Here is a 26,224-nt window from a genome sequence, read left to right as displayed (position 1 = left end):
CTCCCGAACAGCTCTGTAATACATTACTTTGTATGGTTAAAAACAGAGTGAATTAAAATAAAAGCATGTGCTCCTCATTTGTAATACAAATGGATACAATTTCTTTACTCATCCTAAATAATTTTAACTGGAAAAGCAGAACATTCTGAAACATTCACATTCTTCTACGAAGATAGCTCTCAAGAGGCAAAGCTAGGCTGTACATTTGTATTTTCAAATGATTCATGCCTCAGTGAAGCACATAAAAACAATACTTTTGTTTTGGTACAGTAAACAGGAAAAAAAATCACTGCCTCTCACACACCCCCAGAGGACATATCATTAGAAGATGCTTTGTTTACAATTCAGAGGAAAAAAATGATCATGGGGAAAAGTTTCAGTAACTAATGGGCTTTGTCTTATTTTGTTGACAAGAACATCTTTTTATAGTACTTAAGCATTCTAACAAGACCAGTGGAGGTCCAGTCCCCTTGAAACAAAAGTAGAAGTTTGGAGTTACTTGGCTTAGCTAATGTAAACAACAACTTTCTCAACACCCTATATGCAGTTTGTGACTGAAACAGTCTTCCCATACGCATAGAGTGATTCACATCTTCACACTAATGTAACTTGGCATAGCACCAATGGATCTGGCCAGCGTGTCTACTTTAAACATTGCTTTTTTAATAGGTGTTCCTAATTGTAACTAACTTTAACTGCAGCTGTGCACTGAAGTTGAGAATTTAGCCACAGGTAATGCATTATATTTAATCCCAATTTAATCAAGCCAGTTAGGTTTTTTTTCAATCAAATTGATTTACTTTGCCTCAAAATAAGCATCTGGGTAATTCCAATATGTAAAAAATACTTTCATTATGTTTATTATAAAAATATAAATGTTTCCACTACAAATAATTTTACATTAGTAAGAGGCCATCTATAATTGCACAACAAACTAAATGAGTAAGTAATGTTTTGAATTACAAGTTAAAGTAAGTACATATTACCAATCAAATCACATCTATACATTGCTTATTGAATGCTAAGTACAGCACAAAACTAGATATGTTAACAGAAATAAATTATATATGTAAACTATATTTAAAGATACAAAACCAATAATATGGTACATAATGTTGTGAATAGTTTGTGTTTTGTTTGATGTAAATAACCAATGCAGATCCTGTACAGGAAGATGGCCACAAGAATTCTAGTACCTCTACGCCACATTTAAGAATTGTACACTGTTATGTTTACATATGTACAGGGGGGAGGGGAGTGTGGGATGTTTTCAATAAGAGGCCACTTAGAGTACATGTACAATTTTGAAGGGTAGAGGAAGCTAAATTTGTTTAAAACCACTCTACACATAACTGCAAGCAAAAACCAACCAAACAAAAATGAATTCCCTTCTTACCAAGAATCAGTATCATGCACTTACGCTGAGCATGCTCAGAACAGTGTCCATGGAGGATGACTAGATACTGAGAGAATATTAAGGGTGGTCTAAGATGTAAGATCTCAATTTGAAACATTTTTCTTGTTTTGAGAAGCATTTAAAAATTTCCTCCTCTAAAGATGCCTGAATGAAGATTGAGAGAAACATCTGTAGAAAAACCTTGGGAAAAGATTCCTCCTACACTTGTGTCCACACTGGAGCTTGGTGGCATAAATTGTTTAACAATGTCTGAATTTTGAATCTTAAGCCCAAATTTGAAGAGAAGAACAATTCTGAACACAATAAGCAAGATGAAATTGGCATTTGTGCTTTCTTATATTGGACCACCCATCCCTAATTGGGCAGGACCGTCCCGAAATTTACATTTCAAGTCCTGGTCCCAGGCTGAATGACTCCGGGACAGCATTTGTCCCAGATTCTCTACGGCATTCCTATGTGCCTGCCTGCGGCTCAGGAGCAGTGCCAGCCTTTTCCTGAGGTGGGCTTAGCTCCCCCTTACCACAAGGATCTACCTCAGGCTCCTCCTCTTCCCCCTGAGGCTCCGCCCCCTGGCCAGGCCAGAAGCTGGAGCCTGGCGGTAAGAAAAGCTGCCCAGGGAATCCGGGCCACTGTGGGGGGCCCTGGAGTCCCAGACCCTTCATCTGCCCTTGGCAGTGAGCCCCGGGGTGTGTGGACACAGGTTGGGGGCGGCTCTTGTGCATCCCAGCCCCCCGCCTAGGACTGGTTGAGAGCCTGGGGCTCCCCACAGCGGTCTGGGCTCCTTGGGCGGCTCTTACAACTGCCCAGCTCCAACTTCCAGCCTGGTCAGGGAGCGGGGCCTCAGGGGGGAAGAGGCGGCGTAGAGGTGGGACTCCTGCGTGTCCCAAAAATGTGTCCCATTTTTGCAGTTTGAAAAGATGGATGACCCAATATTGGGTCATCCATCATATTTCACTGCAGAATCCTGGTCTAACAAGAGAACACACTGAATAGAAAGTCACAATGATTTTTTGTGGTCTAACTGCTTTCTTTTAATTTTCTGCACTTTTCAATACTGTTGGTTCAAATTTTTGTCAAATCATTAATAGACATTATCAACTGAGCATATTTCAAATCAGATTCTTCTGAGCATGTTCACTTGCCACGATTTACTAAAAAGGCATCTATAATTCTGTCTCCATTTATCAGTGAGTGATAAATGTGTTCGCTTTGCATTGTTCATGTTTTGGATCCAGAAAGAATAATTTAGAAGCAGATTCAGCCTGGAGAATTCTAGGAATTCAGCCTCATGCTTCTGTGTACTTCAGAAGAACCAGCAATTGATTTTGCATTCATGGTAACCGATTCAACTAGATACACAGCAATTAAGGCTGTGAGTTTGTCATGGAGATCACGGAAGTCACGGTTCCTGGCCAAGGGGAGCTGTGGAGCCAGTGCTTGGGGCGAGGGCAGCGCGAGGAGCTAGGAGTTGGAGGGACAGACATGTCGCTGCTTCAGGGGAGCCACAAAGGGAGCCTGTGAACCCTGCCACCCCCCAACCCCAGCATCAGTAGGGGTCCCGGGCTGTGTGCCACCACTGCCCCCCCAGGACCCATGGCGTCCCCCGGCCTGCCCCCTCATGAGCACCCGTGGCACCCCGTGGCCACCCCCTCTCTCCCAAGATTTAGTCAGGGGTTTACTGCCCGTGTCCATCCATGACTTTTACTAAAAATACCTGTGACTAAATAGTAGCCTTAATAGTAATCTATACTACATCCTACAGCCCTGGAGCCTTTAAAATCCACGTGTCTTGTCTTTTGTTTGTTTTCACAGGAACTCAGTGTTATTCAGTGGAATCCACTGTGCAGAAGAGGTGGAAGTTTAAGGAGGGCAAGATTCCAGTCCTATGTGCAGCACTAAGTCACATCCTAGTGTAATGACCAGGGACTGTATGAGTGTGTGTGTGTGTGTGTGTGTATCTATCTATAAATGCCATGGCTTCCTGCTAATTATGCACACGTGACAATCAGGAATAGAATCCCTGATGTTCAGCTCCAGACTCAGACTCAAATCTTTACCATGTGAGCTAAAGAAGCAGTCCCACTAAATTAGGGTATAAATCTGCCTCCCTTATATTGAGTTCTAGAACCTCACTCTGCAAATAGCTCCACTGAAATCAATCTGAATAAGGTGCTACTTACTCATCATGTATAAGGATGGTGAAATCAGGTCTTTGGGAAGTAATGGAAACTAACATGCTTAACCAGGCTGGATATTGATCCATGGAACAAGTCATATGTTGTACACACACAGTTCTGCTAGTAGATTTACTCTAGGTTAGAAGTGTAACATATTACTGTAAACAGAGATATGACATAGATGGAATGTCTGTAACTCCAGATGGATTGTTCAGAGCAAGAGCTGGAAAAAGGCTTTTCTTTCTTGGATTTCAAACAGAGCAGTACGAACATACAACAAAATCTAGTAAGTAACACATCATACAATTTTCTCAGGTTAAACCATCGATTCTGATCAGTGAAGTCTGACTGCATTTGGCACATGGCAGTAATAAATCTAAGTTAAGATATTTAAGCATAAATATAAACAATAAGGAATAAAAGGAAATAAATATGCCTTTTTAAAAAAAATTAAGACTTTTTTTTGTTTTTTTAAATGGAAACATTTAGGGAAGCTAACGTAATGGCAAAAATCATTTGTGAACTAACTCAAAGTCACTACAAACTTTATTTCTGTATTCCTTTCCACAGTTGAAACAGAGGATTACAGTGACATTATTGTATGGCCAGATAAGTTTGAGGCATAATCCCTCAATTTTGCTTGCCTTTAAAGAAATAAAATACCTGTTACAGATCTCTTCTGTGTATAAAAATACTGCAAGTCTTTTTTTTCTTCTTGTTGCTGCTGTCGATCAAACACACAGCCTTTGTGTCTGTGGTTTTTCATGATATTCAGACAGTCAATGTTCAAATGGCTCTGGGGTTCAGTTTCACTGTATTACTTGGAAGGATTTTTACATATTTTTTCTTTTCAAAATTATTATCTGTATTATCAGTTAGTTACTAGAAGGGGAAAAGAAAGCTCCCACTCTTTAGGATTAAAAATTTTTGTTCCTATCTTTAAGGCATTGATACTCAATATTTGAGTTTCTTAGTGGGCTTGAAATTTCCACCAATGTTCCCAACAGTGTTGTGAGAGCTCCTTTAATTCGTGCAGTTTTCTCAGCCATCACTGTTTGCCCTTTGAAGCAACTTCTCTCTCTCTCTTTGACCTGAGCAACATCATTTTGGTACCTTACACAGGAACAGGGCCATTCTTTGTATGATTTTCTAGCGCTTTAATACTGCTAATAATCTTCTTCTGAGGCCCAACAACAGTAACACCAACCTTCTTCATATCACTGAAAGAAAGAGAACACATGGCTGATAAATGTGACGTACTCTGCCTCTGTATTTCATACTGTCTTTTCCCTATTGCTAGATCAGAGTGTACGAGTACAGAAACCAGTGAGAATGTGTCTCAAAAAAAAAAAAAAGCACAAGAGAAGACCTCACTTAGCTGTGTTCTGCTTTATTTAGCACCAGAAAATACCCACCCAAAAGACGAGACATGAACTAGTGTTGATTATGGACCAAAGTAGAATATTGAGATTCCTGGGGTCTTTTCCCTACTGTAGCGGCATTTCATGCTGTGACCATCAGCATGATTTTTTCCCCCCTGAATCAGTCCTGCCATTTTGCACACAGAGCCCTTTTAGCAGTTTGGCTTTCATAACTCTGGTATTGATGCTGAAATTTATAGCTACATGGTCATATTCACAGGCCCTGCTGTGTTTTTGTCTTCTGTTTCTCCAGACAATCTAATCCCTTTGTTGGGCTTAGTGGAAATGTGGCTTCACACTTCTGCTGTGAAGCTAATTAACTATTAGTCCACAGGAAACTGGCCATTACCAGTGGGTTTCTGCAATGTTCTCCGGGGTCGTTGCTATAGTAAGCCATTCTTAACTTTTTTTTTTTTTTTTTTACACAATTGCAACAACATGCTAATTGGCTGTATTTGTGTTTTAATTCCCATACTGCAACTATTGGTTACTTGTTCTCCATCACTTAACTGCCACCAATGTATACTATTAAGAATTCAATATTCTCTCTGGCACAGTATCTTCATAACCATACCTGACATGTTCCCAGATGCAGAGAGACTATTACCACAACACTCTATACTACAGGAATAAAGATGGTACACCTTTAAATTTAAACAAACTAATTCATTCCAGGTGGATGCATGAATTTGTAACACCAACTCTTCCAGCTTGTTCCTCGAGATGCAGGAGGAAATTGGGGCTCATACAAAGCACCAATTTGAACCAGTTCTTTTCCTTCTCTATAAATGGACTTTAAGGTAGATTAGAAGGATTGTAGCATTTGTAATGTTTCGAGAATAATGAAAAACATTCTTTTCTCAACGCATGTGTGCGTGTCTTATTAATATTAATGAGTATTGTGCATGCACGTCAGGTGATTTGAACAAGAGGATGATAAATTGTTTAAGGGAAGCTTGGTTGCAACCAACAAATGATTTGATATTTCTATTTGTCCACATTCATGCATAAGTACAACAAATAGCCGGTGAACATTTAAGGTCCCAACTATACCTTCATTTTCCTCGATGGCTATGTGATCTGTACCTAAGGGTGCTCAGGGATTAACTGGGTTAAAAATGTTCTAAAATCTCTTAGGTTTGCTTATCTCCTTTAAAGATTCCCACCCTCTTCCTGAGAGAGTTAAAACCCCCAGTAACTTCTTCAGGCTCTCCTCCTGCTTATAAATGTAGTGATCATCTAATCAGGGATAGAAAGGTGACTTCTGGCCAGTCACCCAGCTAACATAGTGAAGACCTGCAGCAAAAAGTCCATGGACACAGTCACTGTAGAGACTACTGTGTCTTTGAATTGACTCTAAAACACAACCTTCTAATGTTATTTTGCCTTCCTCATATGTATCATAATGTGTCTCTTTTACCATCTGTTATATATTGTTTACATCTAAGATATTGAGCTCTCTGCAGCAGTGGCTGTCTTTATATTGGTTGTTTGTACAGTAACTTACTCCTGGGAGAATTCTGTGCCACCGTGTACGTGCATAATTTATGAGCTACGCATATTTATAATTTTTTGCACAGAAAAAAGCTTCTGCCAGAAAGTTGTTGCAGTTCTGCCTTTTGCCCACCAGAGGGCGTTGTGGCAATGGAACAGAGCAGCAGCTACCAGCCAGCTAAGGAAGAGAAAGCCTGCCTTCTTCACAGTACTTTTTGGGCCACGTCAGGAGACAGGGGATATAGGGAGACAGTGTGGGGCTGCTGGGAGGTCAGACAGGGGCTCATAAGGGCTAGTGGGGGATGAAAGACTGGGGACAGAGGGAGGGGTGCAGGGCCACATGGAGATGGGGGAGTGGGTGTCTGAGTGGGGGCTAAAGGACACATGTGGACAGGGAATGCAAGGACACATATGAGTGCAGGGACACATAGGGACAGGTGCAGATGTGCCTGACTGAATGGGAGAGGCTAGGGGTCAGCCAGGCTCTGCATGGGGAGGATCCCTAACAATCCTTCCCCGCCTCCCCAAAAAACCTGTTCCATGCTTTTCCCCCCCACACCCAATAACCCTCCGAGTTCACACCCAGGCTCCTTCTCAGAAATTACTTCCCTCCCCCTCAGTTCCTCCACTAGCCCTGACTCTCCCAAGCCTTTGCACTGCTTCTGAGGGGTCTGGGAAATACGGTTCTGTATTGTAGTTTAAATGAATTATTACTCAGCATTCTGTATTTATATGCCTAGTAAGGAATCTATTTGTCAAAAAACATTTCCTGATTTTTTTGTTGTTGTCTATATTGTTACGGACATACTTGCTAACAGGTATTTTGAAATAAATGACCCAAAATAATTGAAACTGGTGTGATTATATTGTGTTATTTTGACAAATCAAATATGCAGAATTTTGCAGAATTTGAAAATATAGCTTGCATAATTTTTAATTTTTTTTGGTGCAGAATTCCCCCAGGAGTAACAGTACAATGGGGCTCTGTGCAGTATGCCTAGACAATATTGCTACCAATATAATAAAGAGCAGTTTATAGTCTGAAATATATTTCTCCAAACATTCATCAAATAAAAGGATCAACAACAACAAAAATAAAGTTCTGGATGGAGTGATCTGTTCTCACAGACAACTTGGGAACAGATATAGTCAATAGAAAAAGTGTTTGCTATGTATAGCTCTTACACGGCACCAGTAATAGTTGGTATTTGTATTTTTGTTTTTCACAGCAAAACATTTAAAACTGAATTCTAAATCCCATTAGGACATTGTCAATGGCTGAACTTTCAAACTGGGTTGCCTGCAGTTAGTTTCTTAAATAAAAGTGGCCTGATTTCCAGAGGTGCTGGGCAACTCGAGATCCCACTGACTCTTGGCCAATGACTTCTCAAGCCCTGATCCTACGATTGGCATCACATGGAAAGACCTTCTCCTCACTTCGCTGGGTTCTGTGTGAACACAGGAGTCTGCTTACACAGAGCAAGCTGCAGTTGTCCTCACGCCATCTGCAAAACGGTTTGTTTCCTATACATATAACACAACTAAATTTGAATTTAAAACACTTGAAAATGGCCTTTAAATACAAGAGAGTATTTTAAATCTACTCATGTTAAAGCTTAGTGACTTGTGCATGTTTAAAAATAAAAATATCCATGGGCAATAGTGACGCATTATTATCACTACAAATGGCACTAACTTACTCTATGGAAATCTTGGCTATTGTGTCACATGAACTGTATTCCACGCCTGTGAAGATGTCCTTGCACTGTCCTGTCCGAAACCCGTTGAGCCAGTCATCTGTCGTGCGGAAGGCTGAGATGTCAACGTTGCTTTGGTCCAGGAGAAGATTTGATGGCCTGGAATAAAAAGAACATGATCAAAGTAAGAGAGCTGGAGTAAACATAGATAGACTTTGTGTCTAAACTTAACACCAACACCAGCAGGAGTTTCCAGCTGCTTTCCTGTTCATCTATGGAATTTATTCACCACTGAGGCCTCATTTGTTCAAGCTGGCAGCATTGACGAACACTGTGTAATCATCTGGTTTATGAGCTCCAACTACTCGGCTCATCCCTGTGCTTTAACTCACCGAAGCATTACCAGTATGTTATATATATTTTTACATTAAAAAAAATAAGTTATAAACATTAACAAAGATGAGCCTAATTTAGACTATATTTATGTGACTTGACTAGTCCAAAATAACAGACTAGTTACTCAAGTGATGAGCTCTCTTAATTTCAAATTCAACTCATTGATGGTATAATTTACAGATACTGAGCATTTGGAATATTGCAGCCTTACGGAAAAATTCTAGATACTGCTATTAGAGTTGAAAGTACAAATAAATTATCATAGACTTCTGGGGCTTTAAAAACACCAAAAGGCCCATAACGGCTCAAAAATCACACAATGATTATTAAGGGAATTAAGAGTGTTAGTGGAGCAATTGTAACCCATGTGGAAGGTTTATAATTTACAATGCACAAGCAGAGCCAAAATTAGGGAGGCTCATTATTGAATACAGTTAGCAAATTTTTCAAGTCGTTGTTAGAGCCCTGTCTTAAAAACTGTGGGCATCCCAAAACTAGAGCATCCACTAAGGCATTCTGCAAGTTATTGTGAAATTAAAACACAAGTTTCTTTTGACTTTAAAATTAATCATTGCTCACAAAGGGTGCTGAATTGACTGAACATAATTCTGTGTTTATCCACAAAACAAAGGATGACAAAGACACCCCCACGCAAATTTTCCTCTTTTCCTACCCTCGCAAGGCACTTTGATTCACTGCTAAAGGAACCATGCTTAGATGGTAGGTCAAGTCTCCACACTCTTATTTCAGCCTTTGCTGCAACGTACAAATAGTTATCTAGAAATTAGATTGTGCCCATTCACTCACTTCATCAAAATCAGCATGCAAACAACAGATGGTAACATCTTGGAGCTACAACTGCCCTGGGCCAGGTCTGAAGTGGCGAGTAAAGGCCCCGTATTCCATTAACAGTCCACTGAACCAGTCACACCAGGGCTTAGAGTAAGGTGGAGAAGTGCCTCCCCTCCATTTTGAGTCTAATTCAACCACGATTCAGAACAGCAACCAAGTGCAATATTAAAATGTGTGACACATGCAAGCGTGCCATCTGAGTTGTATCTTTTCCAACCTCCACCTTATGCGGTGTCCCACATTGCTCACTTGTGTACTACTTTGTCTATTATAACCCATTTTCAGTCTGTATGATTTCTAACAAGAAGATGTTGTTGGATTAATAGCAATGGGGAAGTCAATGTGCTATTGAAAATAAGCATAAAAAGTGTGACAAGGTAGGTGAGGTAAAATCTTTTCTTGGGCCAACTTCTTTCCTGCCAGGAAGAGCTGGATGACTGATACTCCAGCATTTGGTAGCATTACAGAGGGCCATACTTGCTGCTCTCATAATGATCTACCAATGCAGCCATACATGGTGACGGGGCTCTTCTTTTCCAACATTGCTACTACACTGTAATGTCTTACGTTAGTGCACAGATGTGGACAGATGTCTGGTCTCCCATCTGTTGACACTAGTTGTTTTTTCTCATTGCACTGTTATCTTTTTTCTAAGCTGCACACAAAGCCTCTGAATAGCCATGTGATCAGTACTCTTTCTGGTGGCCATGACATCTTAGTGTCCATATTAATTACTTCCCAATTGCAACACTAATTAACATTATACCATTTCCTCCACCTGTGATAGTATCTAAGAATATGAGCCACTACAGTAGATGCTTGTTTGCAGCAACACCTTGTAAGAGCAATCGGCGCTTACGAGCAACATTTCCCTACGTTCCTGGGACCCAGTGAATTGTCGACACTCCCATAACAGCAATAGCTGCTTAGGAGCAACTTAGCAAAAGGGCACTGATATGTTGCTACTAATGACTGTCTAATGTATTCGCTTCAAATTTGACCTCCCCTACAGCTACTGTGAGCCTGCCCTGATTCAGCAAAGCACACACTTAACTTTAAGCACATGCTCATTTTCACTGAGGTTTATTGTGTGCTTCAGTGCTTTGCTGAATTGAAGCCTTTTTTGCGACTGACTTGAGACTAAGGGACACAAATAACTGAACTCAATTTTATTGCCCACCTGAAAAGGGCACAGGCTATACCATGAGCTCCTCCTACTGGAAGTTCCAACAGAATTACCCCAGTTTTATTTTGGCCCTAAAAATCACCGTGAAGCCTTTCCTCCAACTCTTATTACCAATCCCCACCTTCACTATCATTGTAGACAGGAGACAAACAATGTAAACCATTTGAAATGTACTAAGCACAAAACAAGACAGTGAAAATGAATGTGTCTCTTGATACACAACATCTGAACCACTTAGCAAAACAGGAAGAGCACCAGGACTCCTGCAACAGTGTCTGTGCTTGTTTCACAAATACACTATAATATGCTCCACTGAGCTGTGGACAGTATGCTGAAACAGGTCCTTAAATAACAAAGAAAGGTTGCCTGACAATATGCTGGTTTAGTGTTTGGCAGGAGACAGCCATCCTCAGCACTGAAGCTCTGTGTGAGGGCTACATGGTGGGCCTGCCAGCAGAAGAGCCTCATCCTATGTGCACTGCAGAGAGGTTCAATGCACCAGCACCAAGAGCAGTGGAGAGTAGTGCTCAGATGACAGGCCACACCATCTGCATTTACAGAGGTGGCCCACCCACATCAGGCAAGTGACGTAAAGAGCTGTTGGGACTTCCCTGTCATCTCAGGCCCTAGCCCTTGGCGGTTCATCTGGACAAAATCTAATTATTCCAGTTTAAGGCGGCTATCTGAATTTCTTCACCAGGAATCAGAAGCAAAGGAGAGTGGTTAGAGAACATGCTCCAAATGCCATGATTTAAAGTTAAATGATCATGCCATGTTACAGCTGGGTACGTGGTTCATTAATATTTGTAATGGGAGAACTGATTTGGGTTCAAAAGACCTACCACCAAGAACTGTTCTCCCAAAACTTGAACAGAATCTGAGGTTTGGAAAAACTTTTAAGGCAGAATTTATGAAGGGACCCCAAATGGAGTTAAGTGCTCAAATTCCAGTGAATTTCAGTGGGAGCTGGGTGAATAATTCTTGAAGGTTTGAAAATCCCAGCCTTAATCATTTTCATGTTCTTTTGCCCTTTTAAGTTTCATCAGAATCAGAAGTACTAAAAGAGCATGTTCATGTGGTACGTCTGACCCTGTTGGGGATTAGGAAATACCAGAATTCTTACGCATGCAATTCTGACCTCAATTTTTAAACTAAAGAAGTTTTGCTAAGTTCAAATAAGCCACTTTGACTTTTGGCTACATGTCCAAACCAAACCTTCCATCTTTGAGGTTTTGCCTAGCATTAGTTTGATAAATGGATTCCTCTTATAAATTATAAAATGCTTTCAGAAGGCAGGCTTTGGAAGTTGTGGCTGGCTGCTTGACTGCTGTAGGAAAAATATAAATATCACCACCTATAAAATTACCCAGACTGTGCACAGTGTACTGCCATGTACTGTAGGAGACCCATGTTTGGTACAAATCACTAGATTTTCCCTTTCTGGATCACTGGACACTACTGTGAAGCCAGTAAGAAGCTTCAGAACATGCTGCCTTAGAAACTGAAAAGATCTTGATAATCAGCGCCTTTCAGTAGTAATTGTTGCAGCCTCACATTCAATTCTCAACCAGGTTCAAGAGCAGCAACTCAGTATCTTCTTAGTGAGGGCAATATGTTTTGCCTGGCCACACTCTCTTTAAAGGCCGAGCAGTCAAACAATTGTTTGTTGTCTAGAGTAATGGGCTTGGGAGATATCTGAAGCCTGATCCTCCACTGATGTCAATGGTTGTAGCTCCATTGATTTCAATGGCACCATGACATTTTACACCACCTGGCCCTTGTGACAAAGCGAAGGCTGAGGGGGGATATGATTGCTATCTTCAAATATATCAGAGGGGTTAATACAAGGGAGGGAGAAGAATTATTCCAGCTTAGTACTAATGTGGACACGAGAACGAATGGATATAAACTGGCCGGGGGGAAGTTCAGGCTTGAAATTAGACGAAGGTTTCTGACCGTCAGAGGGGTGAAATATTGGAACAGCCTTCCGAGGGAAACGGTGGGGGCGACGGACCTGTCTGGTTTTAAGATTAAGTTGGATAAGTTTATGGAGGGAATGGTTTAATGGTAAAACATAGTAGCCAAGGAAAACCAAGCAATGGTACGTGAATAGCATAATGGCCAACAAGGGTCAGGCTAGAGACTCTTGCCTATATGCTCGGGGTATTACTGATCGCCATATTTGGGGTCGGGAAGGAATTTTCCTCCAGGGTAGATTGGCTGAGCCTCTGGAGGTTTTTCGCCTTCCTCCGCAGCATGGGGCAGGGATCACTAGCAGGAGGGTCTCAGCCGTTTGAAGTCACTAAAACACAGGATTGGGGACTTCAACAGCAGAGTCCAGGGAAGGGTCTTGCGGCCTGCAGCATGCAGGGGGTCAGACCAGATGATCATAATGGTCCCTTCTGACCTTAAAGTCTATGAGTCTATGAACAATCTTAGATGAAAAACAAGTTTCCTGACTGTCTACCATCATGCTCCATTCCACTAAGAGAATACAGGTGATAGAAGACACTGGAAAACAGTACAATAGGCCTGGTGGCAGGGGAAAAGAGCAACAAGGGACATATGGCAAGGGGGGGGTGGTTAAAGAAACAATTTGCAGACATGGCCCTTTAAAGCTAAGCACATACATTCCCACAGTCATGCCAAAAGCAGCCCTTAAGCACCTATGTAAGTGAAGTTTTGAACAGTGAACACTTAGATGCCCACGTTTGGCAAGGAGGCCCAGGGTGTACCCAGTAGCCATATGGTCTACACCTAGCTAACTACTGTTTGTCCTATGAAGAGTCACTTTTTATTTATGCTTTTCTGGGTATAGCATCTGAAATCCCAAGATATTTATGAAGTGTGCTTAGTGATAAAGCATGGAGAAATTTCTTCTCTATTCAACTTAGTGTGTTACTTTTTTTTTTCATCTTAACTCTAATAAAACAGGGCCCGACTCAACAATTGCTTTGAGAAAGAATGAGCATAAACAAGCTGAAATAGAACAGGACCCTAGGATTAGGGATTAGAGTGGCCCAACAGAGCTTTTATGTTTATTACTTGGATCAAAGTATCACCAGGACAAAAAATATGACCTAATTTTTATGTAAGTGACCTCAGACTAACCAGCACTGTAAAGTATCATTTTTCTCCTTGTAGGATTCCAAGCAAAAATTAGTTACTTTCCTCCTCAGAGAGGACATCTGGACAGTTTATCAATGAACAGGAATTTGTCTCTCACTGTGAAGAGTCTGTGATGTCTCCTCCCATGCACCAAGGGAATGCTGGGCTTTCAGAGCATCTGCACACATCGGCATTTTTCTCCCCCTGACCCAGCCCCTAGACAGAAGGTCTGAACATGAAATTTATGGGCTGGGTGATGTGTGCCATGAGCTCACACTTAACTAGACAAATTAGATGGGTTGCAATCCATGCAGCTGTAAACGACGTCCTGCAGGGTTCCACCTGATCTTTTACAGCTTTTCATAAATCAGTACCTACCAGCTTCAGAACAGAGTCATTAAAAAGAAATCATGGAAATTGCATGTTTGCTCAGGGGAAGTGAAACAGAACATTTCCCCGTCTTTTTTTTTTTTTTAAGGCTCTTTTTGTTTTGTCCTCACCTCCACTCCCCAACCGCTACATTTTCAAATTATTATCCATCCCCTGGCATGGAGAAAATTATCAATGCTATTCTTGCATTGTATATGGCTGGAGGCCCGTATTTGCTGACATGTGACACTCCTTTCCCCAAATAAATAAAAATACAGCGACAAATTCAACCGTGAGATGCCAGATTGTACTTTCTACAAAATGCCCTGCTGCAGTCGGCTTTCAGTGGACTGGACCATTGTGTTAACCACTGGAATGAACTCTTGTGTCATGCACATAAGACCATGGTTTGCTGTCAGTAAGATAGATTTTGTCACAATGCAAGGAACTTTGTCACAGCGCATCATGTCTAGAAATAAATATATAAACGACAAAGGAACTTCAGTCCCTGCTTGTACAAATCTCTACCATAGGTGTGCCAGCTATCCAACGAGAGAGAGATAACAATTTGTAATATTCAGGTGCCAAGACCACCAGAAGGATGAAGCACTACTTCTGTGTAAAGGATAGTATATTGCTGCTGGGTAGAGAAATCCCATATACTATCTCCTGGATTTCATGTTCTGTTTTTTCACCTAATCAATGCAACCCCGAATTCCCTATTTCTAAATTTGGAAATATCCTTTATACATTCACATTTAAAAACAGGCATCTATAATTCCCTTTTCTCTTACAAAAAGTGAAATGACACCTTCACTACATTGCTTTGAATGCAAAATGACTTTCTTTCTGGTGTAAGTAACTTCAAGCACTGAAATTCTGGACTAACGATAAGGTCAACATAGTTATCTCCAACCTTAGAAAAACAGAGTGCATGTGAGGCAATTTTAGTTTTATCTTCTCTAGCAAATGGAATCATGAGTGTATGTGCTTCCCAACAGGAGACCAGTAAATAAATGTCACACTGAGGAGAAGTAGAGTCATTGTGTTTACTTTAATTATCCCTGGACCTTAAGGACTAGAATCTTTGCAGTTACAGCTATTTATGCCTGGTTTAAAGTGTCCCTCTGGTAAAATTAGTAGATGGTTCTTAAAATAAAATTTGCCTTGCTGTTTGGCATATTTTCTTCTCCCTCTGAGATTTCATATCATGTTTGCTTAGTTTGAGAGTAAACTGGATTATCGCTCTTCTTTGTTTTTGAGGTCAAAAGTGGGTACACTTTATTGTTACATAGATCACCAGTTAGAAATTGCGAGCAGGTATCTTTCCCAGCTTCCTTTCCAAATACAGCTCACACTCTTTACAAGTACAAGCTTTCTTCCCCCCACTTTGCATCGTGGGTTTTGGCATTATTAACCAAGAAAAAAATGCAAGATATTAAAGATCAGCTCACACCTTTTCCTCAGACTTGGCTATTCCTGGGGTTCCTCACTCAGGACTGCTCAGCCTACACCCTAAACCCTTGCCCTCCAGACAGCCATCACACCCATTTTATATTCAGGTGGGGGAAAGGAACTACTTGCCTCACTCAACTCTTTTACATAGTCCTCCACCCAGCCAGGCCCAGGGCATCTCTGGTTCCCTCTCACTGTGAGGGACTAAATATATAATCTCAGTGCCCAGGTGAGACTAAAACTGTAACCTCAGTCACACTCCACAATTGGCCAGACCTGCATGTGAGTTCAGAGAGGTCCCCCCTTATCTGTCCATTGTCAGGGCAATTACCGATGAAGGATGTGTCTGGAGTTTCTATAGCTGGTGGTAATCAAAGTAGCTCAGGCTGTATTCAGCGATCCTGCACCAATGCTTGGATGCCCCCTGAGTCCAATGGGCTGGTTATTACCCTCCTTTATCTGTACAAGCAGTACACACATTGAAGTCTCAGCGCTCACAGTCTCAGCAAGACCATGTGTTGCCCCCATTGTCACATTCTACAGCGGGACACAGTTTTTTGCATGTACTATTTTCCTCACATAAAGAACAAACGGTAGGAAGGGCTGCTTGCACCTACCTAGAGTTTGGATGAGCATCCTTTTTGGTTTTGACCTTAGCATTTCTTCAAAGTCACACTGCCTCATTTGACAGTCCTTGATTTATTTACACTCCCCATTGCCCACAGGCAAAATACACACAACAAGAAGGCTCCTCCTAGACACTGCCTCTTCAGAGTGTCTAACCTCTTTTAGTTTTCTCCCAAAATGTTCCTTGAGCGGATCCTTGGATGACGTGTCAGGTCAGGGTTGAAGTCACAGCCCTGGTGGTTTACCCCAACAGTTCAGCCTCCATGAAAGAGCCTCTTGCCAGCTTAGATAGTTGGTGCCGGTGTACCCTTATCTGCATCCTCCAAAGCAGACTATTCAAATCCTACTCTAAAATAATTCAGTTCTCCGGCAGTTCTTTCCTTTGGCTTGAGCCAATGCACTGCCTAGTTGTCCAACTGCTGGGCAAAAGAAAAGAGCTCACCCTGAAACAACTTGTTGGTACTTTTCTTCCAAGGTCCCTAGGAAGTCCAGGATGGCAGGATATTGCTCAGGGTCAGATAGTTAGCTTGTGCCTCTCTTGTTAAAAACCAAACAGCCTAGTAATCCTCTTCCTTTGTCCCCCCACAGAGGGGGTGATGTGCTGCTGCAGCAGACAGCTGTGAGTCAGTGAAAATGACTAGATAAACCTATAAGTCATCACCTTGGACAGGTAAAGGTCAATACCCAATGCTAGTCTGAGCAGTGTCTCTAGTTTGACAATCCTCTGGAACATCTGCTCCAGGAAAAGTCTTTGCTGGTCCTGGTGTGCTGCCGCCCAGGCCTGCTACCATAAGCTGCAGAAAGATCTGCTGCTGTAATTCTTATTGTTCCCTGACCCATTTCAGGACCCACCTCTTTTCCCCTTTTGATCCCCCTTTTCCAGTGTGTCTTAAAAACAAAAATCTCCTGACACTACTTTTAGATTTTCCAAATTGCTCTGAAAACATAGTCCGCATCCTATTTACATGGAGTCTAGCTTTATTAACAAAGAAAATAATAGGAGTAGCTTAAGTCTTCTCAGCCTTGGCTGCTTCTAAAGTTCCTCACTCAGAGCTGCGCAGCTCACACATTAGGCCATCTCTCTCCAGGGAGCCATCCCCAAACCCACTGTATCCAGGTAAAGTAATAACTCAACAAGTCACCTACCTCAGTGTCAGTATAATTCACTTTACAATTTCCCAGCAGGATCAACACTGGCTACCAGCGTTGGATGTTTTAGGCCAAAACCACCACTGTGTACAGGAATATATTTGCAACTTGTTATACACAGTGCAGTGTTAGCTATGCAATTAAGCAACTGATGTCATGGTGTAGGGTATTTCTTGGGAATTCACGACTGGCTGAGAGTCTGCCCATTAACACCATCCAGTCATTATTGCTAAAACAATCTATAACCTCTTTAAAAGAGAAAAAAGTGCAATTAGAAGGCTTATAAAATGTTGTACTGGCTCCCTGTCTGTTCCATTTTGTGTCTGTGACCTGCCTTATGCAGACATCACATCTCACGTTTGGCTGTACTGTGAATCTCGAGGCAGACTTAATGCTTACTATATCAGGCAATGGCTTTGCACAGTTTGTTTTCTAGCACCTCCAGCTTAGAATTTCCATTAATGCTAATGAGGGCTGCACAGTAAAAGCCCTGAATGCTGAGTTGAGAATAACAGTATAGATCCCTTCCGAATCACACTAAACAGCAAGTAATAAAGGAGGAAAAGTTATTCTCCTTGTGCAGTAACTGGAGTTTTTCAAAATGTGTCCTCCTGTGGGTTGTCCAGTTCAGGTGTGCATGCACCCTGAGCCTTTGATTGGAGATTTTTGGTAGCAGTGCCCGTTTAGCCCGTGCACACACCCTACATATCCTTGTGCCCCATACTGAGGTCACAGAAGGCTACATGGGCGAACTGCCCTCAGTTTCCTCTCTATAGCAAAGAAACTCCAAAACAGTGGAAAGAAGGGAAGATAGTGGAGCACCCTAGGGGACACCCATCTCTAAGAACTCCAGTACTGTACAAGGTGAGTAACCTCTTCTTCTTCTTTGAGAAGTATCCCTGTGGGTACTTCGCTTCAGATGACTCCCTAGCAGTAGAGTTTTGGAACAGAGTCCATCACCGAAGAAAGAACTATATTACCTACTACAGCATCTGATCTTAGAGAGTGAAACAAAGGGGTGGAAAACATAAGTACCAAGGATCATGTTGCAGCCATGCAGATTTCAGCAACTGGAATGTCTTTGAGTAAGGCTCTAGGGTAGATCGTGATAAAGTGCAGTCACTCATAAAGGAGATGGAACCTGAGCAGAACAGCAATTGCCAATAATGCATCCATGGATCCATTTAGAAAGTCTCTGTATGGAGACAGAAGTTCCCCTACATCTATTGGCAATAGAAACCGAGTCTAGGGGTTTTCCTGAATGGCTTAGTTCTGTTTAAGTAAAGGACTAAAGACCTCTTCACATACAGTGTATGGAAGGCAGATTCCTGTGTAGACTGATGGGGCTTAGAGAGAGAGAAAGAAAGAAAACTGGAAGGTGAATAATTTAGTTAATGTGAAACTCAGAAGAAACCATAGGTACAAATTTTGGATGGGGTCATAATGAAATCTTCTCCTGACCATACTTATGGTCTCATTAGGTGGCATTCTGCCAAACCTAGGCACTGTTAAAGTGCCCTGGCAAAGAATCTTTTCCCTCTCACAGCCAGCAGAAATCTACTATTAATAAAGAATTAATTACTAATATAAAGAGCAAACAGGCACACACTAAACTCCATCTCTGGCTGAAGGCGGTTGAGAAGGACCAGAGGGCGGTTAACCCACAAAGCCCTCTATAGCCTCAGTGCAGGTCACGAGGATGTGTAGGGTTCACGAGCAGGCCAAACAGGCTCAGCTACCAAAATCTTTGCTCAAAGGCGCATGGGGAAGTGGAGCACGCAGAGGGACACAATTGAAGAAGAACAAGGTCACATTCTGACCTGTGTCCAATGTTGATAATTCTGAAAGGTATAAATCAACCTCCAATTTATTTATTGTTTGAATCTCATTAACAGAGTCAAAATGGAGGCACTAAAAGGAGAACAAATGTTTTATTTATACACTAGACATAAGTCCTAATTATTTAGCATTTTAATGGGGAAAAGGGTCAATTTATTTATATCAGACGTGGTACCCAGGGCTGTTGAATAAAAAGTCATGGCAAAGAGTCTTTTCCTTCTTTAAGCACAATGGGAGTTAGTGCCAACGAGCAAAACTGGGCAGAAATCTCTTTGATCTCAATATGATTGAAATTATCATCATTATTTACTGGTATCTGGACAAGCCCAGTCTGATTCCCTGATGAACACAACGGTACATTTGGCATTGGTTGGAATGCTTCAAGTAAAATCGGAGGTTTTTTGCTCAACTCATCAGTCTTAAAATTCCTTGAGAAGCAAGTGACCAAAATTAAAGCAAGTCAGAAATGGATTTAAAACTCCCTAAAACATCCAGTTAGTGTCAGAAATAAGGCATCTTTGGATGAAGATGCTTGGCTGCCTGAGCCTGATTCAGTGTAAGGCCAGTTGTAAAAACTAGAGCCAAGTGCATACTACATAACATTCTCCTTGAATGATCATTTTAATTTTTTCTTTGACCCTGTTTCCTACCCTTACTGAGTTTGGTTTCTACAAATATTCTAGCAAACTACTTTTCGAGAAGGAATGTTCACAGAAATATCAGATTTCACTGGATAATAGCTATGGGAAGCTTTGAATTTGTAAATGTGAGTGACTGGACATTTATGTTATGTTTAACCAATCTGGGAACTGAAATGATACCATGTGATCTACATGTCCAATGAAAACTAACCAAGACACCTTCAGCTTCAACACTTGCAATAAACTGTTCACAAATAGTCTCCACACCAAGAATTACTGACAGAAATTATTCCTGGAAATAATTGCAAATAATTAATAACACATTCAAGAAAGTTAAATGATGTTTGCGAACTACACCTCTACCCCAATATAACGCGACCCAATATAACACAAATTTGGATACAACACAGTAAAGCAGTGCTCCGGGGGGGCTGGGCTGTGCACTCCGGTGGATCAAAGCAATTTCGATATAATGCTGTTTCACCTATAACACGGTAAGATTTTTTTTGGCTCCCAAGGACAGCGTTATATCGGGGTAGAGGTGTATTTGTTAACTGAAAAGTATGCATGATAAATTATTCACCCAACTTTTCATATACATTCTCAGTTGCATCGTGGAGAGAATTTCTTCTGATCCTTTGAATTTGCAAGATGCTGGACTATGTTAAAGGGATTCAAGCTTGCTTTTTAAGAAAAGTTGATTTTTTTGAGATATAGTAACATTTGCTGACTTAAATGGATTATCTTTCTAGATACTTGGACAATATTTAAACAGAGAACCACTGGTATGTAAAGAGATAAGCATATTCGGTACACTACAGCATATTCTGGAGATAACACCACTTTTGCTGATTTTTCAATAAGGTTAATTAGGACTATGATTATGAATAAAAAATAATAGTTTTAGGGCTCAAAGTCATGTAATTCTGTTCACGAAAGAATGTTGTTTTTTGCACAAGATTGGTTAATTTTTATTACCGAAACCAGCAAATTAATGGAATTATGATGAAATATATATGATAGTAAGAAACTTGCAACTTCACGGCCACTCCTGCAAATTACAATTTATGGGCAGACTCCTCCCCAACACAGAGTCACAGTGAAAATAATGGGACTCTGTGCAGGCAGGCACAGGGGCCAATCCCCACATTGCAACCTGCAAGACCAAAGGTCAAAAGATTACTGAAGAATTTTTCTGCACATTTACTTTAACAGCTTATCTGAAATATTAAGGACAAATTTCTGCTCTCAGATCCGCTGATGCAAATGACTTCGGAAGAATTTCTCTGAATTTACACGTGTTCCTGAAAGCAGAACTTGGACCTACATTTTATTTATGATTTAGTCACATAAAATAAGGATTAGTTAACCAGGAAAATTATTTATTTTAGATATTAGTATAAACCACAATTTTAAATATCTTTTTAACCTGTTAAGTGCATAAAAGACAATATACGCTGCTTTACATTTTGTGGGGTGGTGGTGTCATTTTAGTACCCCCTTTTTAAGTTATATGACTTTTCAGAAAGCCTTTGACAGACTGCAAATAAAACTTGGACATGTTAGTTCTCTTTAAAATAGGATAAGATGATTACTATATCAAAGGTATGCTCTTTGGAGAGATTCAAAGACAGCTTGTAAAAACAAAAACGAAATATCATTTCACAAGCTTCTGTGAGCAAGACCTGTGCTTTATTTCTGTAAAAATTACCTTAATGCGAGGACTGACTGTGAATTAGTTACATTTATGGAGGCCACAAGCAGGAGAGGTAAAGGGGAAATATAACGATCTATAAAGCCATCCCCAGTTTGGTCTTCAATCAAATGGTTTTGCTGAAGCCCTTCAACTTTACCAAATTAGAACAAGTTTGCAGCAATTACTAGCCCTTTAAAATATTTTGTAATGATTTAGTTCTGTAAAAAAGAGCCATGTTTGCAGATTTAGAAACTGAATCCTACTAACTAATGATACTTAGCCAGCATGTCACATTTTTCATCTTCCAAGGACTTTGCAAATATTAACTAATTAATCTTCCTGTGAAGAAGGCATGTGTTATCCATATTTTACAGATGGGCAGAAAGGTTAATTTAGGACTTGCCTACACAAACATTTAATGTGTAGCAAGCTGGGGTGTAAATCTGCCCACAGTAGCCCTCTACATACATGGCCGGCTCCAGGGTTTTGGCCGCCCCAAGCAGCTAAAAAAAAGCCGCAATCGTGATCTGCGGCGGCAATTCGGCGGAAGGTCCTTCGCTCGGAGCGGGAGTGAGGGACTGTCCGCTGAATTGCCACCGAATAGCTGGACCTGCCGTCCCTCTCCGGAGTGGCCGCCCCAAGCACCTGCTTGCCAAGCTGGTGCCTGGAGCTGGCTCTGGCTACATAGTAAGTGTCTATTAGGACCCTGCTGACGTGCACTAACATCTCGTTAGCACACTTAGATCTACTAATGTTTTGAAGTAGGGTAGATCAAAGTGTACTAAGAAGCTACTAAAGTGCATGTCAGTGGAGTCCATGTCAATACTTAGTTTGCAGCAGGCTATTGTGGGGTAGGTTCACACGCCAGCTTGCAACAAACTAAATGTTTGTATGGACAAACCCTAAGTGACCTACCTGAGATCAGAGTCATTCGTTCTTCAGAGTCTATTAGTAGTTGTTTAAAAATATGTCATGTCTTGCAGGCAGGAGTATGTTAAAGCCAGACAGCAGAAAATGTTGGTAGCCTCTCTTGTAAAAAGCTATATGAGCTGATTAACGCTACCAGTTTTGTGATATCTATCCTTCATTAAAAATTGCTAATAGTTTCTGATTTGCAAATTGTGTGGAGGAGCTGAGAGAAGGGAAATTTTATGAATGAGACATGGAACTAGTGGTTTCAGTCCAGTTCCTAGCTTTTCACTTGTCACTGTCAAAGCACATTACCAAGAGGTAGGTAAGGATGGTAGAATTTTTTCTAATCTCAAAATTCAAAAGAAAAGAACAAATCAGAAAAGGAAAAATGTCTATTTTGGGGAGATTCCCTTCCAAAATTTTGTGATCAACTATAGAGCTGAAGGAAATTTTGCAAATGTAAAAACCTAACAGAATTTAGAGTTTAAATTTTTCAATTTTTTGGGGGGGGGGGAAATGGGGAAAATGTTACTTTTTTCACTAATGCCCCCCCCCCCCCGTTTGTTTGACAAGTTCTATGAATTAGCCTATCTCCATTTTAGAAACAGGGACAATGAGGCACAAAGAGATTAAGAAATTTTGCCATTGGCAAATAATACGCTTTCTCCTGATTAACCAGCATTGACTTGCACAGAGACTCCAATCTCAGGGAGACCCAGTTGCCACTAAATTATGAAGGGTGGCTTAGCTAAATTTGAATGGACTGGGGGGTGGCACACTCAAGTTTTGTCCTGCCTGCATGCTGTGGTGAGAGCCAATGGGCAGGACTGGGGACCTGGGCCAGCCCAGTGGGACAGGAACTGCTGGGGGTTGAGTGTCAGCCGGCTTGCTCATCAGTCCTCAGACCCCCAGGGGTAGGACTTGCACTCCCCCCAGTCACATTCCTTGGGGGGCAGTAAACCCCCTATCAGCAAGGGTGGAGGGAACCCGGTTTCCATAGTGCACAGGGCCACAAATTCTTTAATCCAGCCCTGCTCCTCACCCCCAGTTCAGTGCAATGTTACCTGGACACCATGCTATGCCCATTAACATGACACATTGGGCTCACTGCAGTGCTTTTAATGTATTTTTAATTACACACTTGTATTTTAATTTTATATATATTTATTTAGTTCAGTGCTCTCCCTGATTATGCCCGTGATGGTATTATAAAGTTTGAGCCATCACATCTATAATAGAGAAATTTTTTGCTTGAAATCCGGCCAAAAAACTTTGGACAATGAAACGAAGAATTATAGAAATCCCTAATCAGCTTCAATAGCTGACAAAAAAAATGAAGTGTCAGAAGCCTATTTCAGAGTTTTATAGTTTGGGAAATATTTTCAATTATGCAACTCTTGGTTTTCATTTTGTCTCACAAATGAAACAAGAATCAACAAACCCTGTTGGCCTCCAGCTTCACCAACTTGTTACGGGATGGATGAAGTATTTCTGACTCACTCATTGAATTCTGGAAAGCTTTCCATCTCTTTGTAATTGAGTGAAATGTTCATCCATGTGAAAGTAATACACACTGGACTCAAAAAATAGTAAGTCCAAGTACAAATATAATGTAATTGATGAAAACTGGGAGAACTATGAACTCACTTCCAGGCTACAGATATCCAAACAACCTAGAGATTCAATTATAAAAACCAACATAATGCTGAGATATCAAGAGAGAACAGCAGGACGTGAATGAAAGGAAATTATGATTAGGTTATGCAATGCTTTGGCAAAATTATATGACTTGCACAACTTCACTTGTTCCGTATTCAGTTTCTACATCAGTTTGCAAAACTAGACACTTACGTGTACAGGAGAAGGCATAAGGGATATAAACATCTGAGCCCACAGAGTACATAAACAGCCAAGTAAAGAGAGACTTCACAAAAAGACTACCTAATTGAAGAACATGGATTTCACATGGGAAACAAAGCGTGATAGGGTGTATAAACCCCACAGCAGTGATAAAGAGGCTAAAGAGCTGCTGTGGGCTGGCCCTGTAAGTCATGTCAGGGGTGGAATAAGGTCTTAAAAGCAGGAATTTCTAGGCTGTTGCTGAGAGAGCAGACAGTGACTTTTATAGCTCCCAAGAGAGACCCCTGGACACCTTCAGGGGGACTGTTCTCAGGAAGGCCATTCACTGTGCCTACAAGGAGACAACAGACTTCACTGTACCATCTGGGTAGGATAGGTTCAGGTAGTCACAAGGCGAGCATTTAAGTAGTTGATATCACTACCCGCGACCCCTTTCAAGGTTACAGAATCAGGGACTATATTAAGGGGACTAAAAGAGTGGGACCCAGGAATCCCAATCCCTTTAAACACAATCATATTATTTGACTTAATTTTTGTATCACAGACTCCTGCTTAGGCAGAGGGGGACACCTGTATGAAATATGTGCAGAATGAGGCCCTGGATTCAGCAAAGCACTTAAGCACATGCTTAACTGACTTCATTGGGATTCAAGCTAAGCACATGCTTAAGTGCTTTGCTGAACTGGGGCCTAACATAAGGGAGAAAGAAATGCAGCAGAGGAGAGTGATAAGTTATATTGCACATCTATAGTAATATGCATGTAATTTGGATGTAAGAAGGTAGTGATTATTTGAAACAAACATCGGCGGATTACCAAACACATTTAAACATGTAAGGTTAAAAACGATAAAAAAGATGATTTTATATCTATAATATCTTTTTTAAAAATATCATCAGGCAAAATATATTCCCACAGAAATTATTTCCGATCATTTGTATCCTTATATCCGGGGGTAATTTCTACACCCACCCGCAGTCCTAGAGGTTCCTGTATGCAGCAGAATTAACTTGATTCTAAGAGCAGGGCAGAAGTGGGGGTTGAAGGAGGGGTGGGAGCTACTGCAATGTAGATCCACGGGTGATTCCTATTCTGTCAGGGGTTATGTGATCACCAGGGTAAATTCCAGCACACAATTAGGGTATGTCTACACTGCAATTGGAGGTGAGATTGCAGCATATGAAGACCTATGTGAGCTTGCTTTGATCTAGCTAATTGGAGTAACAATAGAAGTGAAGCTAAAGAAGTACAGACTGTTCAACCCTACCCGCGATCCTGGGTACGTACTCAAGCAGCTATCCTGAGCTGAAGTCCGTGCTTCACTACTATTGTTACTCCAGCTCGCTAGATCAAAGAAGTGCTGCAGTCATACCTCTGACTGCAGTATAGAAACACCCTGGCAGGCATCTGCACAGGAAGACTGGACTAACTCTTCTAAGCATCACCTATTCACCAGTAATTAAAGGACAAAATAGAGAGCCGACTGCTTTGAAGTTCAACCTGACCCACTGGTGAAGATGCATAAATTTGGACAAGGCTCAGGGTCCCAGGGCAGACAGAGGAACTTTGGGACAAATAAAAGTCTGCCCGTGAACTCAGAGATTGTCTCGGACTAAGAGAAAGGGCCTGCAGAGAGCTGCAGGCTGGGGGCCTCGTGCTCAGAAGGGGTGACTGGGATGAGCAGAATCCACCTACATGGACAAAGAAAGGATACGGTTTAGGTCAGATAAGATGCATAGAGGCAGTTATTGTTTCAACCTTATTTCTTTCTGCTTGTTACATTTCTATGCACCAATACTTCACACTTGTTTTTGAAGACGCTGTCCTGAGTCACAGAAATCTCATATTGGTCTCAGAGAGAAATCTAAAATAGGACTCAATGCCCAGTTGCGCCAGCTGAGGTAAATATGGTTAGTAAACAGGGAGTGC

At 41.2% G+C, this 26,224-nt stretch overlaps 1 protein-coding gene across 3 annotated transcripts in view; it reads right to left on the bottom strand.

Annotated features, from left to right (window-relative positions):
• Positions 1-835: 835 nt before the first annotated feature.
• EPHA3 (EPH receptor A3) overlaps positions 836-26,224 on the bottom strand; it is a 318,256-nt gene continuing 292,867 nt past the window's right edge. For 2 of the 3 annotated variants that reach the window (XM_034791240.1, XM_034791250.1), the window contains exons 16-17: positions 8,210-8,365; positions 836-4,814 (exon numbers count right to left, since the gene is read on the bottom strand). In XM_034791240.1, the coding sequence (XP_034647131.1) occupies positions 4,709-4,814; positions 8,210-8,365 (262 nt within the window). In that variant the 3' untranslated portion in view covers positions 836-4,708. Of the gene's footprint in view, positions 4,815-8,205; positions 8,366-26,224 lie in introns of those variants that run through there. The other variant, XM_034791261.1, reaches the window with a different exon arrangement.

The sequence above is a fragment of the Trachemys scripta genome, chromosome 1 (genome assembly GCF_013100865.1).
Source record: "Trachemys scripta elegans isolate TJP31775 chromosome 1, CAS_Tse_1.0, whole genome shotgun sequence".
In the NCBI taxonomy this organism is placed as follows: Eukaryota; Metazoa; Chordata; order Testudines; family Emydidae; genus Trachemys; species Trachemys scripta.
Note: the sequence above shows the minus strand (reverse complement) of the source record. Positions and strands in the feature narration are given on the sequence as shown.